At 36.3% G+C, this 19,320-nt stretch overlaps 1 protein-coding gene and 1 long non-coding RNA gene across 2 annotated transcripts; both read left to right on the top strand.

The window, feature by feature from the left end:
* The first annotated feature begins 823 nt into the window (after positions 1-823).
* Positions 824-2,819, top strand: LOC311292683. The gene is made up of 3 exons (XR_014627777.1): positions 824-848; positions 1,438-1,508; positions 2,646-2,819. It is a non-coding gene; the product is annotated as an uncharacterized lncRNA (long non-coding RNA).
* Positions 2,820-6,273: 3,454 nt separating this feature from the next.
* LOC311291773 (uncharacterized protein) lies at positions 6,274-7,949 on the top strand. The gene is made up of 4 exons (XM_084411012.1): positions 6,274-6,356; positions 7,164-7,216; positions 7,336-7,455; positions 7,584-7,949. The coding sequence occupies exons 2-4, from the start codon at positions 7,165-7,167 to the stop codon at positions 7,682-7,684; spliced, it is 273 nt and encodes a 90-aa protein (XP_084267138.1). The 5' UTR covers positions 6,274-6,356; position 7,164; the 3' UTR covers positions 7,685-7,949.
* Positions 7,950-19,320: the final 11,371 nt, after the last annotated feature.

Genomic DNA, 19,320 nt, shown 5'->3' on the forward strand with positions numbered 1-19,320 from the left:
ATGTTTGAAATTACTAGAGCCAGTTTGATTATACCTAAGGCAGCAACTGAACTTAAGTTAAGTTGAATTATGGGGATTTATTTATTTTTTAACAGTTGTTTACATTGTTTTGTATAGTATAAGCTATTCGGGGTCTTTCTGACCCCAAATGATGTTTGCAAAAATAAAAAAGAATCTAATCTAATCTAATTTAATGCAGTGTTATTTTACATTTGATAATTCAATTTCTGCCAAATACTGTTAGACCTACCTGAAAATATTAAAGCCGTGTTTATTTAATTTGTTTCATCTTTTGTTCTGTTGTATTTATTTGTGCAGTTGCGCCCGCAATTATTATTATTATTATAACTTTGGTACATCGGACAGGCAATAATATAAAATAATAATAATAATAATAATAATAATAATAAAAAGGCCAGCCCACAGAGAATCCCGATGCTCCCGATGGCCATTCTGAGCCTGCACCACCATATTTGTGATTGATACCCAAATGCACATAATATTTAAAAAATATTTGTAATTAATATGCCACGTTAAAAACAAGTTAAGAGTGGTTTATTGTAGTAGAACGGGACAGAACAGGATCTTGCACAAGAACATTGCACAATCAGTACTGAAGATCTGAAGCTAATGCGTGAGTAAACAATGATCAAACACACAGTTGAGCAAATGTTATTGAGCCTTGAGTGTCTGTGGCCTCATTTTAACACAATGAACAAGTTCCAAACTGTCTGGGAATTCCTTAATTACTGGAAATGATTCACCCCTGAGTGAGTGACAAGTATGCTATATAAGATACACACAAGTGCTTATGAACTTACAAAACTCAATACTACATCGGTTAGGAGGTAAGTTTTCACACAATTATCCTAAAACAATACACATTAGATATTTGCGCTACTTTAGCTTTAGAGATCAGTTCTAGGCTATAAACTGCACAGATGTAATGTCTACATTTCACCTTCAGTATACAATTTAACACTTTTGCATAATTTGACGCTGTCTATAAAGCGCTTTAACACAAGTTTTATCATTTGCCTGGTGAAAATCTAAGCTTAATCGCTTAGTAAAGTAACACCACAAATCTCTTCAACCTGACACATCAATTGAGGAATAATTCATGTCAAATCATTCAAGTGCAATAGATGAGGTTAGGGGTTTGTTTCAAAGCTCTAACACTATAGTAACAAGAGATGCTTGACATGCAAGAACAGAGTACAGTTCATTTTCCTTTGCGTTTGCCAAAAGCATCACTGAACACCTAAACAGCAACATAGTGTCGGCCCAGATCCGACCCACATCTGGTACACGTGGATTTCCACATCTGGGCCGACACTATGTTGCTGTCTGGGCAAGCTGATCAACCAAAAACAAAATTCCACCACAGATACTGATGAGTGTTGTACTTATTAATAATAATTAATATTATTTTCTCAGCTCTAATCAACAGAATAATGAAGACTTTGCTGGTGGTTCTTGGTCTTGCTCTGGTGTTGAACTATGGTGAGGTAAAGCTGCTGAATTTTAATAACTTTTTTTTTTTTTTTATGTACCCTATTGTCTCACTATGTTACTATGTTAATGTATATTAATGTGATTTATAAGTGTACATTACTTCAAAAAATTAATTGAAAATTAAGAATTTTTCCATTGATGTCACATGACTGCTGTTTCTGGCTCTGAGTTTAACGTTCAAACTTTCTGTCAGTTTCACACTAAGAAATGCATATAAATGTCCTAAAAAAAAAAAAAGTTAAATTATTTATATATAGGTGTGTCATATGTTTGGACACACCTCCTCATTTTTTACAACAAAAAATGTTATTGTATAATATAATACATTATATAAATGAGATAAACAAATAAAAATGAGGAGGTGTGTTCAAACATTTGACATGAACCAGGATTATTATAATTAACTAAAACCTTAAAAAACGGTTTTGTTACTTGAAATTGTCACGAGTGGATTGCAGCAAGCACAAACGGAGTAACAAACAAACAGTCTTTATTTATAATCCGTAACACACAGGAGAAGTGTAGGAGAGAAAGCAAAACCACAATATCCATAAACAAGAACTGACAAAGGACTGAACAGGGAGTGTATACGGTATACATGGCAAACAAACAAAGAGACAGGTGATCATCATAAGTAACCATAGAAACAAACGACTACATAATCAGTAACCAAGGAAACCAAAGCTAAACAGAACTGGGATGCTGTGTCAGAAATTGAATACTTCCCTTTTATATGGTTAAAAAAGCTAGTTGCCACGGAAACATTTCTTTTTTTAATTTAGTTTAACTTGATGTATGAAAATAACTACAAATTAAACTGAAATAAATGTATTTTACATTTAATTCAATTAATAAAAAATATACAATAAAAAAGACAAAAAACAATAAAATTACTAAACCTTTAACTAAAATGAAAATGGAATATTTACAAATAAAAACTAATTTAAACTATTAATAAAAACTATATTAGTATCTCATTCAAACTAAAATAACACTCACATGGACGCCACCAAACAGAAGCAGCTGTAGTTTGATTCTTTGCATTTCATTATACGCAGACAAATGTTCACTTTGTGATTAGATCAAGTCATGATGTTCATAAACTGCTTTTATTTTTGTGTTTGATGTAGTCATGGGCTTTCGGAGATGCAGCAGTAAGACTGAGTGTGCTCTTCTCCAGAATAACACCGCCATGAAGATTCAGTGCTGCCAGTCGGACCTCTGCAACAACGTGGTCATCTTGTAGACGGCGTTCTGTCATCTCAGAGCATAAAACTGCTAATAAACCTTTCATGTTTACAATACAGTTCAAGAGGCTTCACCAGCTCTCTGATTTATAGAGTTTCTTTTCCTCACTGAACAATACAAATAAATATTTTACACACATTCAGTCAGAATGTCCTCTGCTTTTTGATTCATGCAGACAGTGATACTGTGTGTTCATTTTTTTCAGGCTTTTATTCACATATTAACATTCATCAACTCACAAATCAGTTGTGGTAAACGGAAGCTCAAGCATGTTCGCTTCTGAGCTTCTGGAAAACATTTGTTCTCGCATGTCAAGCAGGTTCGGCTGAGCTTCTGTTTATATTCGCTGATCAATTTTTATATGTGAATTAAAGCCTAAATTAAATATGTTCATCATATAAAGAGATTGAGTCTCTTCAGAAAGTTTTGACTAAACTGCTCAATTCATATGGATTAGTATTACGATCTCTTTATGAACTTTTTGAAGCATCAAAGTGGTAGTTGCGTAGCTGTCAATGAAGGGACAGAAATCTCTCAGATTTCATCAAAAAGATCTTTATTTATGCATTTGGAATGACATGAGGGTAATTAATGAGAGATTTTTTGGGTGAATATCCCTTAAACAGTAGATCCATGTAAACCTGCAGCTTCCAGTCCAGACCACTTGGTGTCACTCTCACGTCAAACCTTTTTTTTTTTACAATCACTACGTCATATTTCTCAATACTTAGGTCACTTTTTCAAAACTCTTCCCACAGTGAGCACAACAGCAGTTTATGTGGTCTAAACTATGGATCATTTATCATTGCTTTGGCACAAAATGCATTCACTGACAAAATCTTTCAAATTACATGAATTATTTTCTCACTTAGACACAGACACCACCAAAACTATGTACCTACAGGCCAATATGCACATGATTACATATACTCTTTTCAAAACTTAAAGCTGCAGTCCATAGTTTTTCCTCTGTCACCATCTCTGTTCGAAATCTGCAATCGCAGTTATTCGCGGAATTATCAACTTTACGTGGGTTGTGCCTCGGCACGGCACAGCGCGGATGAATCCGATGTTTTGAGGAGAATGTGCGGCTGTCAGTCGCCCCGCCGTGTGGATACTGTCATTCGCAATCACAGATTATACTTTTTTGGAAGTATGACCAACATAAGAATTTTCACCGGAAAATGTCGTCTGAACAACATTCCACTGTTCTGACCAACTAATCTAACGATCGCTTATCATATCACGTCAAACCGTGCAAATTATACTTTGTTCTCAAATTGTTAATGTTAACAACCTCAGCATTGCGTGACTACATTTAATAGCCCAATATTTATCCTTGTTTTCGCATGGGCCCGGTGGGTGATTGTCATTTGAACCTTTCTGGATCCGCCATCAAATTGATAAGTTTATATCAAGTGTTGTGAGAAAAGACTATAAATCTCCACCTCCAACATCCTCACACGCAATATAGCCTACTATCCGAGACTCTTCTTTATGTGTACAGATGTGACGTAATGACGCAAAGACACGAATTTCCCACGGAAATTCACCAGTACAACTGGAATTAAAAACATTATTACAAGTCTACCGTTTTGAATCGAGCTAAGGCAAGCAGATAGTTTTGAACACTGGCTGGTTATGTTCCTGCTCAAAAATGTATTTTGGATCATTTTTAACCCAAAAAAGTTACGGACTGAAAAATAAAATACCTTAGGCCTACTATCATTCGGTATTCTAATGGATTATATATTTTCTTCTTATGCATCAGTTGTGATTATATTATGACTAATTTAATTCCTTTTCTATATAAAGCACTGTATGAAATGTGCCATTTAAATACAGTAAACTTGCCTTACTATCTATAACGTATATCCACACGCAGACTCAGAGAACACAGTTCGACCACACACACACACACACACACACACACACACACACACACACACACACACACACACACACACACACACACACACACACACACACACACACACACACACACACACACACACACACACACACACACACACACACACACACACACACACACACACACACACACACACACACACACACAGACTCAGAGAACAGTCCAACCACACACACACACACACACGCACACACACACACACATGCACACACAGACTCAGAGAACAGTCCAACCACACACACACACACACACACGCACACACACGGCTGCCAAAGTAAGAGCGACTGTGTCCTCACTGCACAGAGAATCAAGTGGAAACAGAGCTGCACTTTCTGACATCCAGCCCTAATTATACACACATTTGGGACACTTTCTATCCCCATTTCACAACCCACCAGAAAGACCTCCATCAGAATAAAAATATGAACAAACTCCCACACCAGCTAGGAGAAAGCCCAGCAAGCTCAAACCTGGCTCAAAGCTTATTGTCCTGTCACGACAAAAGAGCCTCCAGTGGGACAGAGCTACCAACACACTCACTATATGCCTAGAGACACTGTTATAAATATCAGAATATCATAAGTTTATTTTCATGTTAACATTTTATTTTTTCTTCTTCATTATTATTATTTTATTATTAATTATTTATTCATTTATTTTTATTGTATAGTGTTTTTAATGCTTTGGCAATGTAAATATTTTTTTTCACCATGCCAATAAAGCTTTTTGAATCTTGAATCTTAAATCTTGAAAGGACTCAAAGGACATGTTTGAGTGTCCATTCAAATCTCACCAATGCAAATGAAATATATATATATATATATATATATATATATATATAGCCTATATATACTGTATATGGGTGGGAAAAAAGGTAAGAAAACTGAAAAAGGTTAAAGGGTCGAGGTCTGGTGTTGAGTTGCGTTAGTAGTGTGTTGAAACTCGCTGTTATGGTAAGCGGTGTGACATTTCCCAAACACACTCAAAACGCTTGACCAATCACAACACACTGGTCCAGTCAGCCAATCAGAGCACATTGCGCTTTTCAGAAGGAGGAGCTTCATAGAGACAGGAACTAAACTGAGCATTACTGACAGACTTGGAAGAGAAAAGCTGCAATAGTGTAAAATATGTGAATAATAATGTTTCTTTCTTCTTTACATTCAAGCATGAAAGCCTATATAGGTCGATCCCAAAAACAAACTCCAACCCTAATAATCAAGATGTTCAGAGTAATAGGCAGGTGAGTTTGATCAGGCTTTGAGCTAAACACTGCAGGGTTTAAAACTCTGCAGATTTGAGGAACCATGATCTACCTGTAAACATTTGATCAAACGTTCCAGTAAATGTTGCTTAACCACATTTAATATGATAAGGGAAAAACAATGTATCTGCTGTTGCACTACTGGAAAAGACCAGATCAGAACAAAACAAAAGTTACACAACCACACTGACCATGCAATAAACCAATAAAAGTGGCACGTATCATCTGAAACTTAGCCAAGAGCACACAATGATCAAATTGTGTTACTTTGGCCTGAATCCAACAAGGAATTTCCAATTCCTGACAAAGATTCCTGGAACTTTACAGGCAGCATCACAGTATATAAGGGACACACAACACAGGTGTGCATGAATTCAGCTCTGCTTCACAGTCAAGGTAAGTTTACAGCATTATGCAACTTTGTTATATATATATACTGTATATAAGACATATTAATTGTACTTTTAAATGGAATAATTGTATGAAATAATTAAAATAAGTATTGGACCTTGACAAGCATAACTGTGTTTTAATAACTCTCTGACAGTCATATTGTTCTCTGATTAGTCTAGAATAAGAAATGAAAAGATAATTTAACAATAATTTTGAGAAAACTTATTTTTTCACTCTAAAATCTAAATAACTGCATTTTGCATTGTAACATATTTTCATGAAAACAAATATATTAATTCTCCTCAAGGTCTATTATAATGCAATAAATTGCAGTAGTTATGAGAATCATACTTTAAAATCAGCTAAATAACTTCCACAATTAAATACAACAAATGTTACCATGCTATGCAAATAGTTTACCTTTTGAATAAATTATCATAAAAAGTCACAATGTAAAAACAATTCAAAATGATCCCAAAAATATGCATTTTATTTAATAAATAAATATATTTGTCCAATTATATAATAATAAAAATACAATTAATAATAATAATTATATAATAATGACAAGTTTTAAAATTCATATTTGTGGTCTAAGAACTGCAATTCAAAAGAAATATAAGGACATAGGAATATATCATTTGAACAACGTAAACTACATGAATTTATTGCTCATTAAAATATGAGGGTGCATTAAATGTTTCATAACTGTTGTCAAAGAATGAGCATGATACTTTAACACTGTTCTAATAACAAATATTATTGATTAGTAAATGGATTTTTTTTTATGATTATGACTTTATTCAACAGAATGATGAAGGTTCTGCTGCTGGCTCTTGTTCTCGCCCTGGTGTTGGCGAATGGTGGGTTTGCATGTTTAAAGCCAGAAGTCCAGTATTAAAAGCTAAATGTTTCCATCTTGATGCAATAGTTAGTGTCATATGTTTTGCAATAGTCCATAATCGCTTGAACTGTGTTGTAGTCTCTGCCCTGAAATGTAACAACTGTGTCCCCCGCAATGGAGGAAGATGTGTGACCACTCAGGAGACATGTGGCTATAAACAAGACGCCTGTGTATCTGCCAGATTCACCACGTATCCCTGTGAGTCTCTATCTTAAATTGTCATGTGTGGAACGGATTTTGCACACAAATATAGAACGTTTAGAAAGACTTACAGCAAAATATGTCAAGATGAACAAAGACACTCATTTACTTTTACATTCCTCTAGTTTCCTACTTCCGGAGGTGCATTGGGATGGGAGATTGCATGATTCTTCAATCCAGCCCCTATATTACAGCCACATGCTGCCAGAGAGACCTGTGCAATTAAACACAGCAACAGACCCCTGTCCTTTACACACACACATATACAGTCTTAAAGGGGAAATTACTCAAACTACACTAATGCAAGACCAACATACACCATTTAATTACAGGATGTTACACAACGTGTACATTTGAATTTGTGTGAATCTGTAGGCTCCTATATGGGCACTGTCACATTTGTATTCATAAGCTATATTCATACCACAGCCAAACATGAGTGTTGCATGAATAAAATGTTGCATTAAAGACATGATTTTGTAAGACCATCATCCTTACTGTGTCTTCAAGTCCAAGTTTTTTTTGTACATTTTTCACATGACAGATGCAAAATGAATAAATCATTCATAAATGACCATTTACTATAGGTCATTCTGGTGTTGCATGTAAAATGAAAATGAGAATACTGTGTACAATATAGAGCATAACTAAGACTACTGTGGTACATATTAATAAAAAGTTCTTTAGAGTGTTTCACTAGTTCACACTTACAAATAAGTCAGATAGAATAAATGCGTATTTGGCGTGCTGTCCGAGGAGAGGGCTCCGGGCTCGGTATTCGGCCCGAACCCAGAGTACTCCCCCCGTATTCCTGGCTGTGAAAGAACAAGCCAAGGGTGAGCAGTCAGGGTGGTGGAGGGATGCTGAAACTGTCAAGGAAGTTAGGTGAGTTGACAGAGTGAATATATATATGCTTCCTCTCATGCTGATAGGGTAGACATGGTAATTGTTTGATGAGATGATTGATAGATTGGTTGATTGATTGATTATTTGAACGTGCTCCTCCCGAACTTTGTTTATAAAACATCATTAAAAAAAAAAAAAAAAAAAAGGTTCTTTTGATTATAAAATGTTCTTTACACCAAAAAAGAGAGACAAAATAACTGTTTACTGAAAGGTTCTTTAGGGAGACAAAAAATGCTTCTTCTATGGCATCTCTGCAAAAAAAAAAAAAAAAAAAAAACCTTCTGGAACCATTATTTTTACAGGTGTGTTCACACTTGCAAGGTTTGGATTAAAATGAACTCAGGTGCGATTGCTCCTTTAGTGCGGTTCATTTGAACAAGTGTGCCATCTGAACCCAAGCGTGTAAACCAGACGAGTGGATTGAACACCCTGAAAAGTTGGGGCTCGGTGCACTTCCAAACGAACTCTGGTTCAGTTCTACTTAAATATGCCCACAACACGAACCAAAGACATCTAGACGAAACAAAAACAGGACGTGATGTCACAAGATGCACCTGTAACAAGGACAGAATGGTCTAGAAATCACTGTGTCTGAAAAATAGTGTACGTATGGTACAATATCTGATTTGAAACTTATATCACGACAAGAAAATATGTTCTATATAGTATGAATGTGTGCAGTATGAATGAAATTCGGACGTAGCATCTCGCCGGAAGTAGTATGTCATCCAGCTACTTCTTGCTTCCAGTTTTATGAATACTATCAGTGTTGGGGAAAGTTACTTTCAAAAGTAATGCGTTACAATATTGGGTTACTCCCAAAAAAGTAACTAATTGCGTTACTTAGTTACTTTTTATGAAAAGTAATGCGTTACATTACTTTTGCATTACTTTTTCTCACCTGGGCTGGGCTTGCTTGTTTGTTTTTTAATTACAACAAAAAATCTATTTTTGGCAAATGTTAAGGCCCTTTCACACCAAAAGTGAAATGAATAAGCCTCAGGCTGAAGGAAATGCATGTTTACGCCTGTACAGTAGAGGACGCCGCTCAAACAAACCTTTCAGCCATTCTGGATTAAAGAACAACAGGATACAGGAGAAGGAAGTTCAACACTCTTATTTCTAAATCTAATCAGAGCCCGTCTACGGAGAGCCTGCCCACTCCCTATTAAAGGGATAGTTCACTTTGAAATTAAATTTTGGTATGTTTTAGCTTACCTGAAGGGCATCCAAGATGTAGGTGTCTTTTTTTCCGCAGTAGTTTCAATTTTGATATTTTTAGGTCAAACCGTTCTTGTCTGTCAGTCATATAATGCAGGTCTATGGTCACTGTCTCAAAGAGCATGCACAAGTCCAAATTAAAACAATTCCCCATCATCCAAATGAAACAATTCCCCATCGTAAGTACACTTTGATGGCCTAAGACACGAAACGAGCGGTGTGTGTGAGAAAACGAACCGTATTTATATAGTTTTTGCCTCTTGAACAAAGCCGCGTCCAACTGATCTGACGGCGCGGGCGGGTATAGATATACACTGATGTCGCCTTGACTAATGAACTGCAATAGCGAAGGCGACATCTAGTGTTTCTATATCTATATCCGCCCGCGTGCGGGTATAGAAACACTAGCACTAGATGTCGCCTTCGCTATTGCAGTTCATTAGCCAAGGCGACATCAGTGTATATATCTATACCCGCCCGCGCCGTCAGATCAGTTGGACGCGGCTTTGTTCAAGAGGCAAAAACTATATAAATACGGTTCGTTTTCTCACACACACCGCTCGTTTCGTGTCTTAGGCCATCAAAGTGTACTTACGATGGGGAATTGTTTCATTTGGACGATGGGGAATTGTTTTAATTTGGACTTGTGCATGCTGTTTTGAGACAGTGACCGCAGACCTGCATTATATGACTGACAGACAAGAATGGTTTGACCTAAAAATATCAAAATTGAAACTACTGAGGAAAAAAAGACACCTACATCTTGGATGCCCTTCAGGTAAGCTAAAACATACCAAAATTTAATTTCAAAGTGAACTATCCCTTTAAGCCCTATTGTACCGAATTTTGGTTGTAGTTCCACCAGAGTTCCACTGGGGGCGATCGACCATGAGTGCAGATTGAATGGGAGTCTATGGGGCTAGACGGCTAAATTTGTCTCTTTCACCCGATTGCCGTTGAGAAATCTCAGATTAGATAGTAGGTTTTGCAAGTTCAACATGGGTTATAGGTCGAAAGTTGAATGAACGAGTACTTATGTCCTTTTGATTTCTTACAGGTTGAGTTGTTGTTGCCCATAACACGCTAGCATTCTGCTAATGAACGCTGATTGGTCAGTGAAGGACTGATTACGACCAGAGATACCGCTTGATGGCATCGTGGCATCCGAAGCGGGACCAGAAACAAACAAAACAAAAACTCGTCTAGCACGTGTATTTACCTGTGTCAGCAGTGTTGTTGATGCCTGGAGAGAAAAGAAACTGCAGAGCGCGAAAGCACCAGAGAGACTGAAGGATTGCCGTAAAGCAGTATCTCTGGTCGTACGATGTGTATGATGTCATTGACACTTTAAAAGACTTTTTAAAGCAAATAAGTGACTCTAAAAAAATCTAACACCCAGCATTGTGTAATTTCTTTGCATTTCCTTTCGAATACAATATTCAAATTACTAGACAAAAATTATATCCTGAGAAAAGTGGATTTTGATGGGCGTACTGCCATAGACCTCCATTCATTCTGCACTCGTCCTGTGAGCGCCCTCATATGGAATCAAAGTGGAACTGCAACCATTTCAGAAGCCGGAAGTGTACTGAGAGTGAAACTTCTCGCCTTATTAGACATTCTCTGATCTAATCTAAAGTTTTTATTATTTTTTTATTTTTTATTTATGGTTGAATTAGTTCATTGAAGGTCAGCAGCAAAGACATTGGTAAATAAAGTGAGATTAAATACATAAAGTATATTTGTGTAATTTAATATGATTAATTATAAATGTTTTGCATAAAATTCTGAGATTGCATTTCACAGTTTTTATTTATTTTGAGGGATACTAAATATTTTCGTGCAAGTGAGATGAGCAGATGCATGTTCACATTTGAATGAGTTACCCCCAACACCGAATACTATGAATTCAGACATATAGCCTACTACACAGCTCACACACTGTTTTTCACATATCATATGTTACGGAACAGACTCAGACAGGTGGTTAGTGGAAATATAGATAGATGTTATTGCAGCAGATGAGCAAATGGTAAAACCGGTAAGAAATTTAGAATTATAGCAGTTAAGATACTTGGATTGTAATAGAGGTTACGAACCGTGATATGACATTTGAACCGAGGCTTCGGAGCTCGTGTTGAGCATAAATGGGCGTGCCAGATGAAGCCGCGATTCGAGGCTTGTAGTAGAAATGACGTGACCAATGACAAACGAAGCCTTGCTTTCTGTCCAATCACGTACGTGCGACGTAATGTTCGAACCCCCAGATCTTACTTTATTACGAGTTTTCATTCAGACTTATTCAATTATATTTTTATATATCCATCCATACAAGTAATTGGAAGAATACAAATTATTTCAGGAACATAAAATATTTGCCATATGCAATTCATATATGTAGGCTACATTATTATTCTATTACATCATATCATATTGATATCCATACTGGCATTAAATGCCACAGTTTAATCCCATTAAACTTTAATGGGTAAATTAATATATCACAGAGAGAAATTCAACACACACACACACACACACACACACACACACACTCCACATAACATGAAACTATCTATGGAATGTGTGGTGGCTGCTTCGTCCGACGAAGCTTCTTTCACAGGGTTTTGGCTGCTTTATTTTTTGCTACAGCAGATGGCGCTGTTTTCGACACTTTCGTTTCGAAGCTTTGAATCCTTTCTCGTAACAATCAGGGGAAAGCCTCAGAGCTTCATGGGGCTTCATTTGCCCATCACTACTTACGGAATTGCAGGTGATGGTAGAGATCGAGAAAGAGAAGAGGGTTGTCCAAAGAAGCACACACCTCATCTTGATGGCGGTATGACTGGTAATCTAATTGACTCACACAGGTAGACAAACTGAAGAAGAGCAAAAACATACACAAGCTTTGGGGATGAAGGAAAGAGTCCTATCTCAAAAGGATACCAAGCGAGGTGTGCTTATATGTGTGTGTTGATGAGACCGTGATGATCAATGGCAGGTGCGGGTGATGGCTGAATGAGTGCAGGTGAGGATCAGGAGGGATGCTGGGAAGTGTAGTCCAGAGTGTGAGTGAGGCAGTATAGTAGTGAAGGAGGACCGGTCCGGTACACTCGTGAAAGTATGGAAGTATAGGCATATCATATTTGGACTTAGCACTTTTTTTTCTTGTTATAGTCGCGATGTTGCCCATACAGTTCAGTACAGGGGTCGGAAACACAGTCTCCTTGCAGCAGATCTTTGTGTGCAACGGAGGGATTGTTGTCACTGTTTTGACTCCTTCACATATTTTATAAGCTCTCCACAATTACTCAGCTGGAAAAAATACCATCATACGCACATAAAATGTGCGCTTTTAGCACACAGCATCGTTTTGGATGTTTGGTAAGCAAAAAAGTCATAAAATGACTCAGTCTTAAAACTGTGAACGCTAAGTGAACCAAGTAGGCTACCAAAGTATAATTTTATTTTTTGGTCTGGACCAAAATAACTGAACTACACTACTAGTGAACACACCCAAAGGTCACACAGAACGCGTTTTGAAGGTCAGTTCAATGTTCAGTTCCGTTCAATTACTGTGTGATCATCAAATATGAAATTACCGGTAAATTTAGTTATAAAGCAGGTTAGAAAACCGTGATATCAGCGTAAAGCTCAGTTCTGTGAGTCTCAGTGCAGTCAAATTAATACTTTTGCGGAATAGTATGTGCCCCACTAGGCAAGCCAAAGGTGACAGTGGCAAGGAACCCAAACTCAGGCGACATAAATGAAGAAAAAACCTTGGGAGAAACCAGACTCAGTAGGGGACCAGTTTTCCTCTGGACAACGAACCAATGTTAATGCCAGTCTTTATCACAAGTCAGATTGTGGATTGGGATCATTGGTATCATTCCTGAAACAAATGACTCTTATGAGCCGGTTCTTTTAATTAATAGCTCAAAGGGACGAGTTTCTGGTATGAATCAGTTTGCCCTATATAATTTAAGCAGAGAGATTTCTGTTAGACATATGTTAGATGTAGTACCAATGCAGCCCTTATTTAAAAGTTAGCTTTTTTTTTTGCCCTCAAAATCCAATGAATTTGTAATATTGTATCATGATAATAACAAAACTCCCATAATTTCCTTTCTCTGTCCAAAAAAGAAATTGCAGCTATAATTCAGAATCATTTGTCACAATCAAAAATAGGAGGTCAAGTCTATACATCACACTTTTGCCTTGTATTGTAGGTCATCCAGTCATTCTATGCAAACACATATTTCACATACTATAGACATTATACTTAGCCTACTATATAGTGCAAATCTAGTAAATATAGCATGCATTGATTGGGTCACTAGTAGAGTGAGACTCTGTCCTCCAGAGTTTAGCTCCAAACACCTGAACCAGCTAAAAGAGCTCTCCAGGATCACTTGAAAATCACAAGCTGAAGCAGGTTCAAGGTTGGATAGAAACTTTGCTGGGCAGTGGGTCTCCAGGACCAGGGTTGAAGACCTCAGAGTCAGAACCCAAAATAGAGAGACATTTAGAGCAGTATAAATGGCCTCTGCCTCTAGAGGGCACTCCATGTTTCAAGATCAGTGTTTCCCAGTTTGGGCTTGTCTGCCTGGATGGTAACCGTCATTCTGTGAATCTTTAGCATTCGGTGACTCCAAAATAACCCTGCTCTTGGTAGCAGCAAAAGCTTGCGATAGCTTTCACAGAACAACAACTACCAATTAGACAGTATTACAGTTCAGTCAAATCTGACTTAAAGGTAGCCTATAGTTCGTCCAAAATTGAAAATTCTGTCATTAATACTCACCCTCATGTGACTTTCGTCCATCTTCAGAACACAAATGAAGATCTTTCTGATGAAATCTGAGAGCTTTCTGTCCCTCTATTGACAGCTACTCAACTACCTCTTTGACGCTTTAAAAGGTTCATAAAGAGTTTGCAAAAATAATCTATATGAATTGAGCGGTTTAGTCCAAATTTTCTGAAGAGACTCGATTGCTTTATATGATGAACAGATTGAATTTAGGCTTTTATTCACATATTCACATTTCGTGCATCAAGCAGGTTCGGTTGAGCTTCTTTGTTTATGTTCGCTGATCAATGTTAGTAAGGAATAAAAGCCTAAATTAAATCTGTTCATATAAAGTGATTGAATCTTTTCAGAAAATTTGGACTAAACCGCTCAATATGGATTAGTTTTACAATCTCTTTTTATCTCATATTTTCCAAAGATGAACGATTGTCTTATGGGTTTTGAATGACATGAGGGTGAGTAATAAATTACAGAATTTTTATTTCTGGGTGAACTATCTCTTTAAATTAGTTAACCCAACTCATTTTAGTTAGTAGTGTACTTTGTGATCTGAATTGGGTGGGTTAGATTGTGAGATTAGAGAAGCGGATGTTTTATGGATGAATCACCCTTACGAAAAAGAAGTATACTTCAAGTTAATTTTATGAAGTTTACTTAAGTAATGTTCAAAATGAACACAGATTGACCTGACAATGTAGTAATTTCACCATGAATGCGTTTAATTAAATAAAATGTAATCTCACCATAAATGTATTTAATTAAATACTAGCCTAATTTTTTTTCACAGTCATCTTTTTACTTTAAGACCGGGCGGGGTAAATCAAGGAAAACTACAATTTACCTCAACAAGGCAACATAATGAAGGACACTCGTCTCATTCATGGAGGTGGAAAAACAAGTTCTTTGTGACATGCAAGATATATTGTATTAAAATATAAATGCAAAAGAAAAGGCATGAGAGTCGGCTGTTTTTTGTCAATTTTAAGTTTTAATTTAAAATGTTTGCAATTTTAATATAAGTGCATGGTTAAATATTTGACCACTTGCTTTATCTACTTAATATAAGTAGAAGTAATGCATGGAATAATAAGCCTATAGGTTGTTTAAATTGTGTTTAAACGTGCATACGTCAATTAAAGAGTGTATATGTGTACAAAGAGAATTGCAATGCTGACAAAACTTTTTTTAATAAAAGTTGCTGCATAACTTCTGGATTTGAAATAAAAATAGTGAGTATGTGTTTGTGGTACAGCTGCGGATCAGTTACGCACTGCAAACGCAGCATACAGTGCCCTCCACAATTAATGGCACCCCTGGTAAATATGATCAAAACTGGCTGTAAAAAATAAATCTGCATCGTTTATCCTCTTGATCTTTCATTCAAAAAATGTGCAAAATTCTAACCTTTCATTTAAGTAAATGAATTGAAAGTGGGGGGAAATCACATTATGAAATAAATGTTTTTCTCCAAAACACGTTGGCCACAATTATTGGCACCCCTAGAATCTTTTGAGTAAAATATCTCTGAAGTATATTCCCATTAATATTGACCTTTTTTAGTACACCAGGGTGACTAGGAACATGAAACTGTCCAGCTATGACTTTGTGTTTCACAGGAGTTTAAATATGAGGAAACACAAAGGCCAAATCCCCTTAATCATCCATCACAATGAGTAAAACCACAGAATATAGTTCTGATGTGCAGCAAAAGATTGTTGAGCTTCACAAAATAGAAAGTGGCTGTAAGAAAATATCTAAAGAATTGAAAATCCCCATTTTGACCATCAGGGCAATAATTAAGAAGTTCCAATCAACTAAAGATGTTACGAATCTGCCAGGAAGAGGACGTGTGTCTATACTGTCTTAATGCACGGTGAGGAGGAGAGGTTGAGTGGCCAAAGACTCTTCAAGGATCACAGATGGAGAACAGCAGAGATTAGTTGAGTCTTGGGGGTCAGAAAGCCAAAAAAAAAAAAAACAAACAAAAAAAACCTACATCCCCACATGTTGTTTGGGAGGGTTTCAAGAAAAATCCTCCTCGCTCCTCCAGAAACAAACTCCAGCAAATTTAATTGTCAGACATGACTGGAACTTCAAACAACACAGGGTTCTGTGGTCAGATGAGACTAAAAAAAGAGCTTTTTGGCAGCAAACACACTAGATGGGTTTGGTGAACACAAGGATAAAAAGTACCCCATGTGTACAATTTAATATACTGTTGGATCTTTAATGGGCATATTTTTCTGCTGGAGGTCCTGGACTTCTTGTTCAGATACATGGCATTGTGGATTCTATCAAATATCAACAGATAAAAAATCAAAACCTGACGCCTTCTGCTAGAAATCTTATAATGGGCCGTGGTTGGATCTTCCATCAGGACAACGGTCCAAAACAAACATCAAAATCAACACAAAAATTTGTTGTAGAGCACAAAATGAAGCTTCTGCCATGAGCGTCCCAGTCCCCTGACCTGATGAGTGGGCTGAACTGAAGAGGAGAAGCACCAACATGGATCTGGGAATCTGAAGGATCTGGAGAGGTTCTGTATGGAGGAATGATCTCTGATCTCTTGTCAGGTGTTCTCCAAACTCATCAGGCATTATACGAGAAGACTCAGAGCTGGTATCTTGTCAAAAGGAGATTGCAAAAAGTATTTAATAAAAGGGTGCCAATAATTGTGGCCAACGTGTTTTGGAGAAAAACATTTATTTCATAATTTGATTTCCCCCCACATTCAATTATTTTACTTAAATGAAAGGTTCGAATTTTGCAAATTTTTTGAATGAAAGATCAAAAGGATAAACGATACAGATTTATTTTTTACAGCCAGTTTTGATCATATTTACCAGGGATGCCATTAATTGTGGAGGGCACTGTATGTGAAAGCGCTATGCGCGTGCTGCTCCTGCACCTCATACGCACTGCAAACGGGCGTAACAGTGAAAACATGGATAGCTGGAAAATTCAGTCAATGGTGGGGAAAGAGTAAAGTAGAATCAGAGTAAATTCCTATACTCTACCAGTGTACTAGCCTACACAAAAATTCAGATACGCAGAATTAGAAGCATATCTGTTTTATATCAATATTCTAATCAATATTTTCAAACAATGTAAGTTTCATAAGACTGTATATGAAAAACTATGTAAAAAAAAAAAGTTTATTTAACAGGCTACTCCATCAAAAGATTAACACAACTACAAGCCATGTATACTTTGAATACTTAATTATACTTCTAAGTATATCTTGATCAAAAGATTGAGTACAAGTACAGGCTTGGACTTTTCACTCAGTATAAGTCAAGTACACTTAAGTGTAATTTTAAGTATATTTCTGAGAAGTACATAAAGTATATTTTTGAGAAGTATATAAAATGTAGACTGAAAGTATACTTTCTCATTTTTAGTTTAAAAGAAGTATAGAACACTTGAATAAACTTCTCTTTCGTAAGGGCAGACAAGATGAATGACGCTGCTCATGATGATGTATTTCCTAACAGCTTTTTTTCTGAATGGATTTTTGTTCAGATAAGAAAAAATAAGACACACCCTCATTGCTTAATCCTGCTGACACATTTGGACGTGCCACCTTAATTTTTTTCCCCACTACAGACTCTATGAAGTCATAACTTATCAATCAAAGTATTCACGTACTATATGTTGTGACATATAACCATTTGAATCAGAGAGTGTAAAGTTTGTGTCTGTAACTCTTCTTACTCATTTCCCGTTTGCTCTCTAATTTAAGGTTGCTTACTCAATATTCATTTAGTCTTGACGTCAAAGCTATGCCCACCAGTAATTTTTTTTCCTCTTTTAGGTCATAAATTGCAAAATAAACTCTGGGTACTCTTCATGCAAAAAATATTATTTCTTACTAAGAAGAAAGTGAGAGTGATACAAGTGTTATGAGAAACATAAAATTAGTACAGTTGCGTGTGAAAATCACAAGTCTGGGAAGGCAACGGTCAAAAACAAACAATTAATTGACCAATTAATATGGAAGAATAAGTGATAACATTCTATTAATTTAGTCAGACACTTGTGAAACTGTGAACTCTGAGGTTTTCTTTTCCTGTGCAATGGTTTTACTGGAAACCACATACAGTAGGCCTACTTTCAAAACTTTCCACTGACCTGAGTAACTTCTGCTGACTGTCTCATCAGTTACACATTGTGTATGTGTAAAAAGAATTCAGCACATTCCAAAAAGTATCAAAGAACCAAAAAAAAAGCCTAATTCACATTCACATAACTGTATGAAAGGATTCCGTGTTGACATGTTTCTATGAAAACAGGCAAATATGGGAGGCATATTAAAGAGAGAAATATTCTCATTCTAGAGACTATTTGACTGGACAACAATATGGATACGCCCCTGAGTGCAGGATGATGTCATCAATTTTCTTGGTCCATTTTCTTTGAAGAGAAAGTGGATTTTAAATGTGTATGTCTGATTAAATTATATTTAGTTAACTTAGTATTAAGTCATTTAAAGACTTGGTAATTAACTTTGAGACATGGACTAAAAGACTCAAAAATCCAAATTTGATTTTATGACGTCTTAAAAATAAACTTGGTTAAATTGATTTTGATAGAACGATTCACCCTGTGGATTGTGGATTGCTGAATTAGAATAATTTGACAGAACGCAATACACATTGCTTTGTTCTTATTGCATAACACATTTAAAGGGTGTATAGCTTACACTTTCACTTCCTCTAAACTATTATTAGGGCAGAAAGGAAATTGCTCTTGTGAGATATCCCAGTCCTTTCAAATAATTCTTTAGAATAAAGTTAAATATCAAGACTGGTAACGGTACTGTAAGCGTTCATATCCCAAATGTCGATTCATGAACTGAGCCCTTTAATAAGACTTTAGGAGAACTGTCCATTTAACAAGCTAAGGGGAGACTGGGGACAAACATT

Source organism: Rutilus rutilus (assembly GCF_951802725.1).
Source record: "Rutilus rutilus genome assembly, chromosome: 6".
Classification (NCBI taxonomy): Eukaryota; Metazoa; Chordata; class Actinopteri; order Cypriniformes; family Leuciscidae; genus Rutilus; species Rutilus rutilus.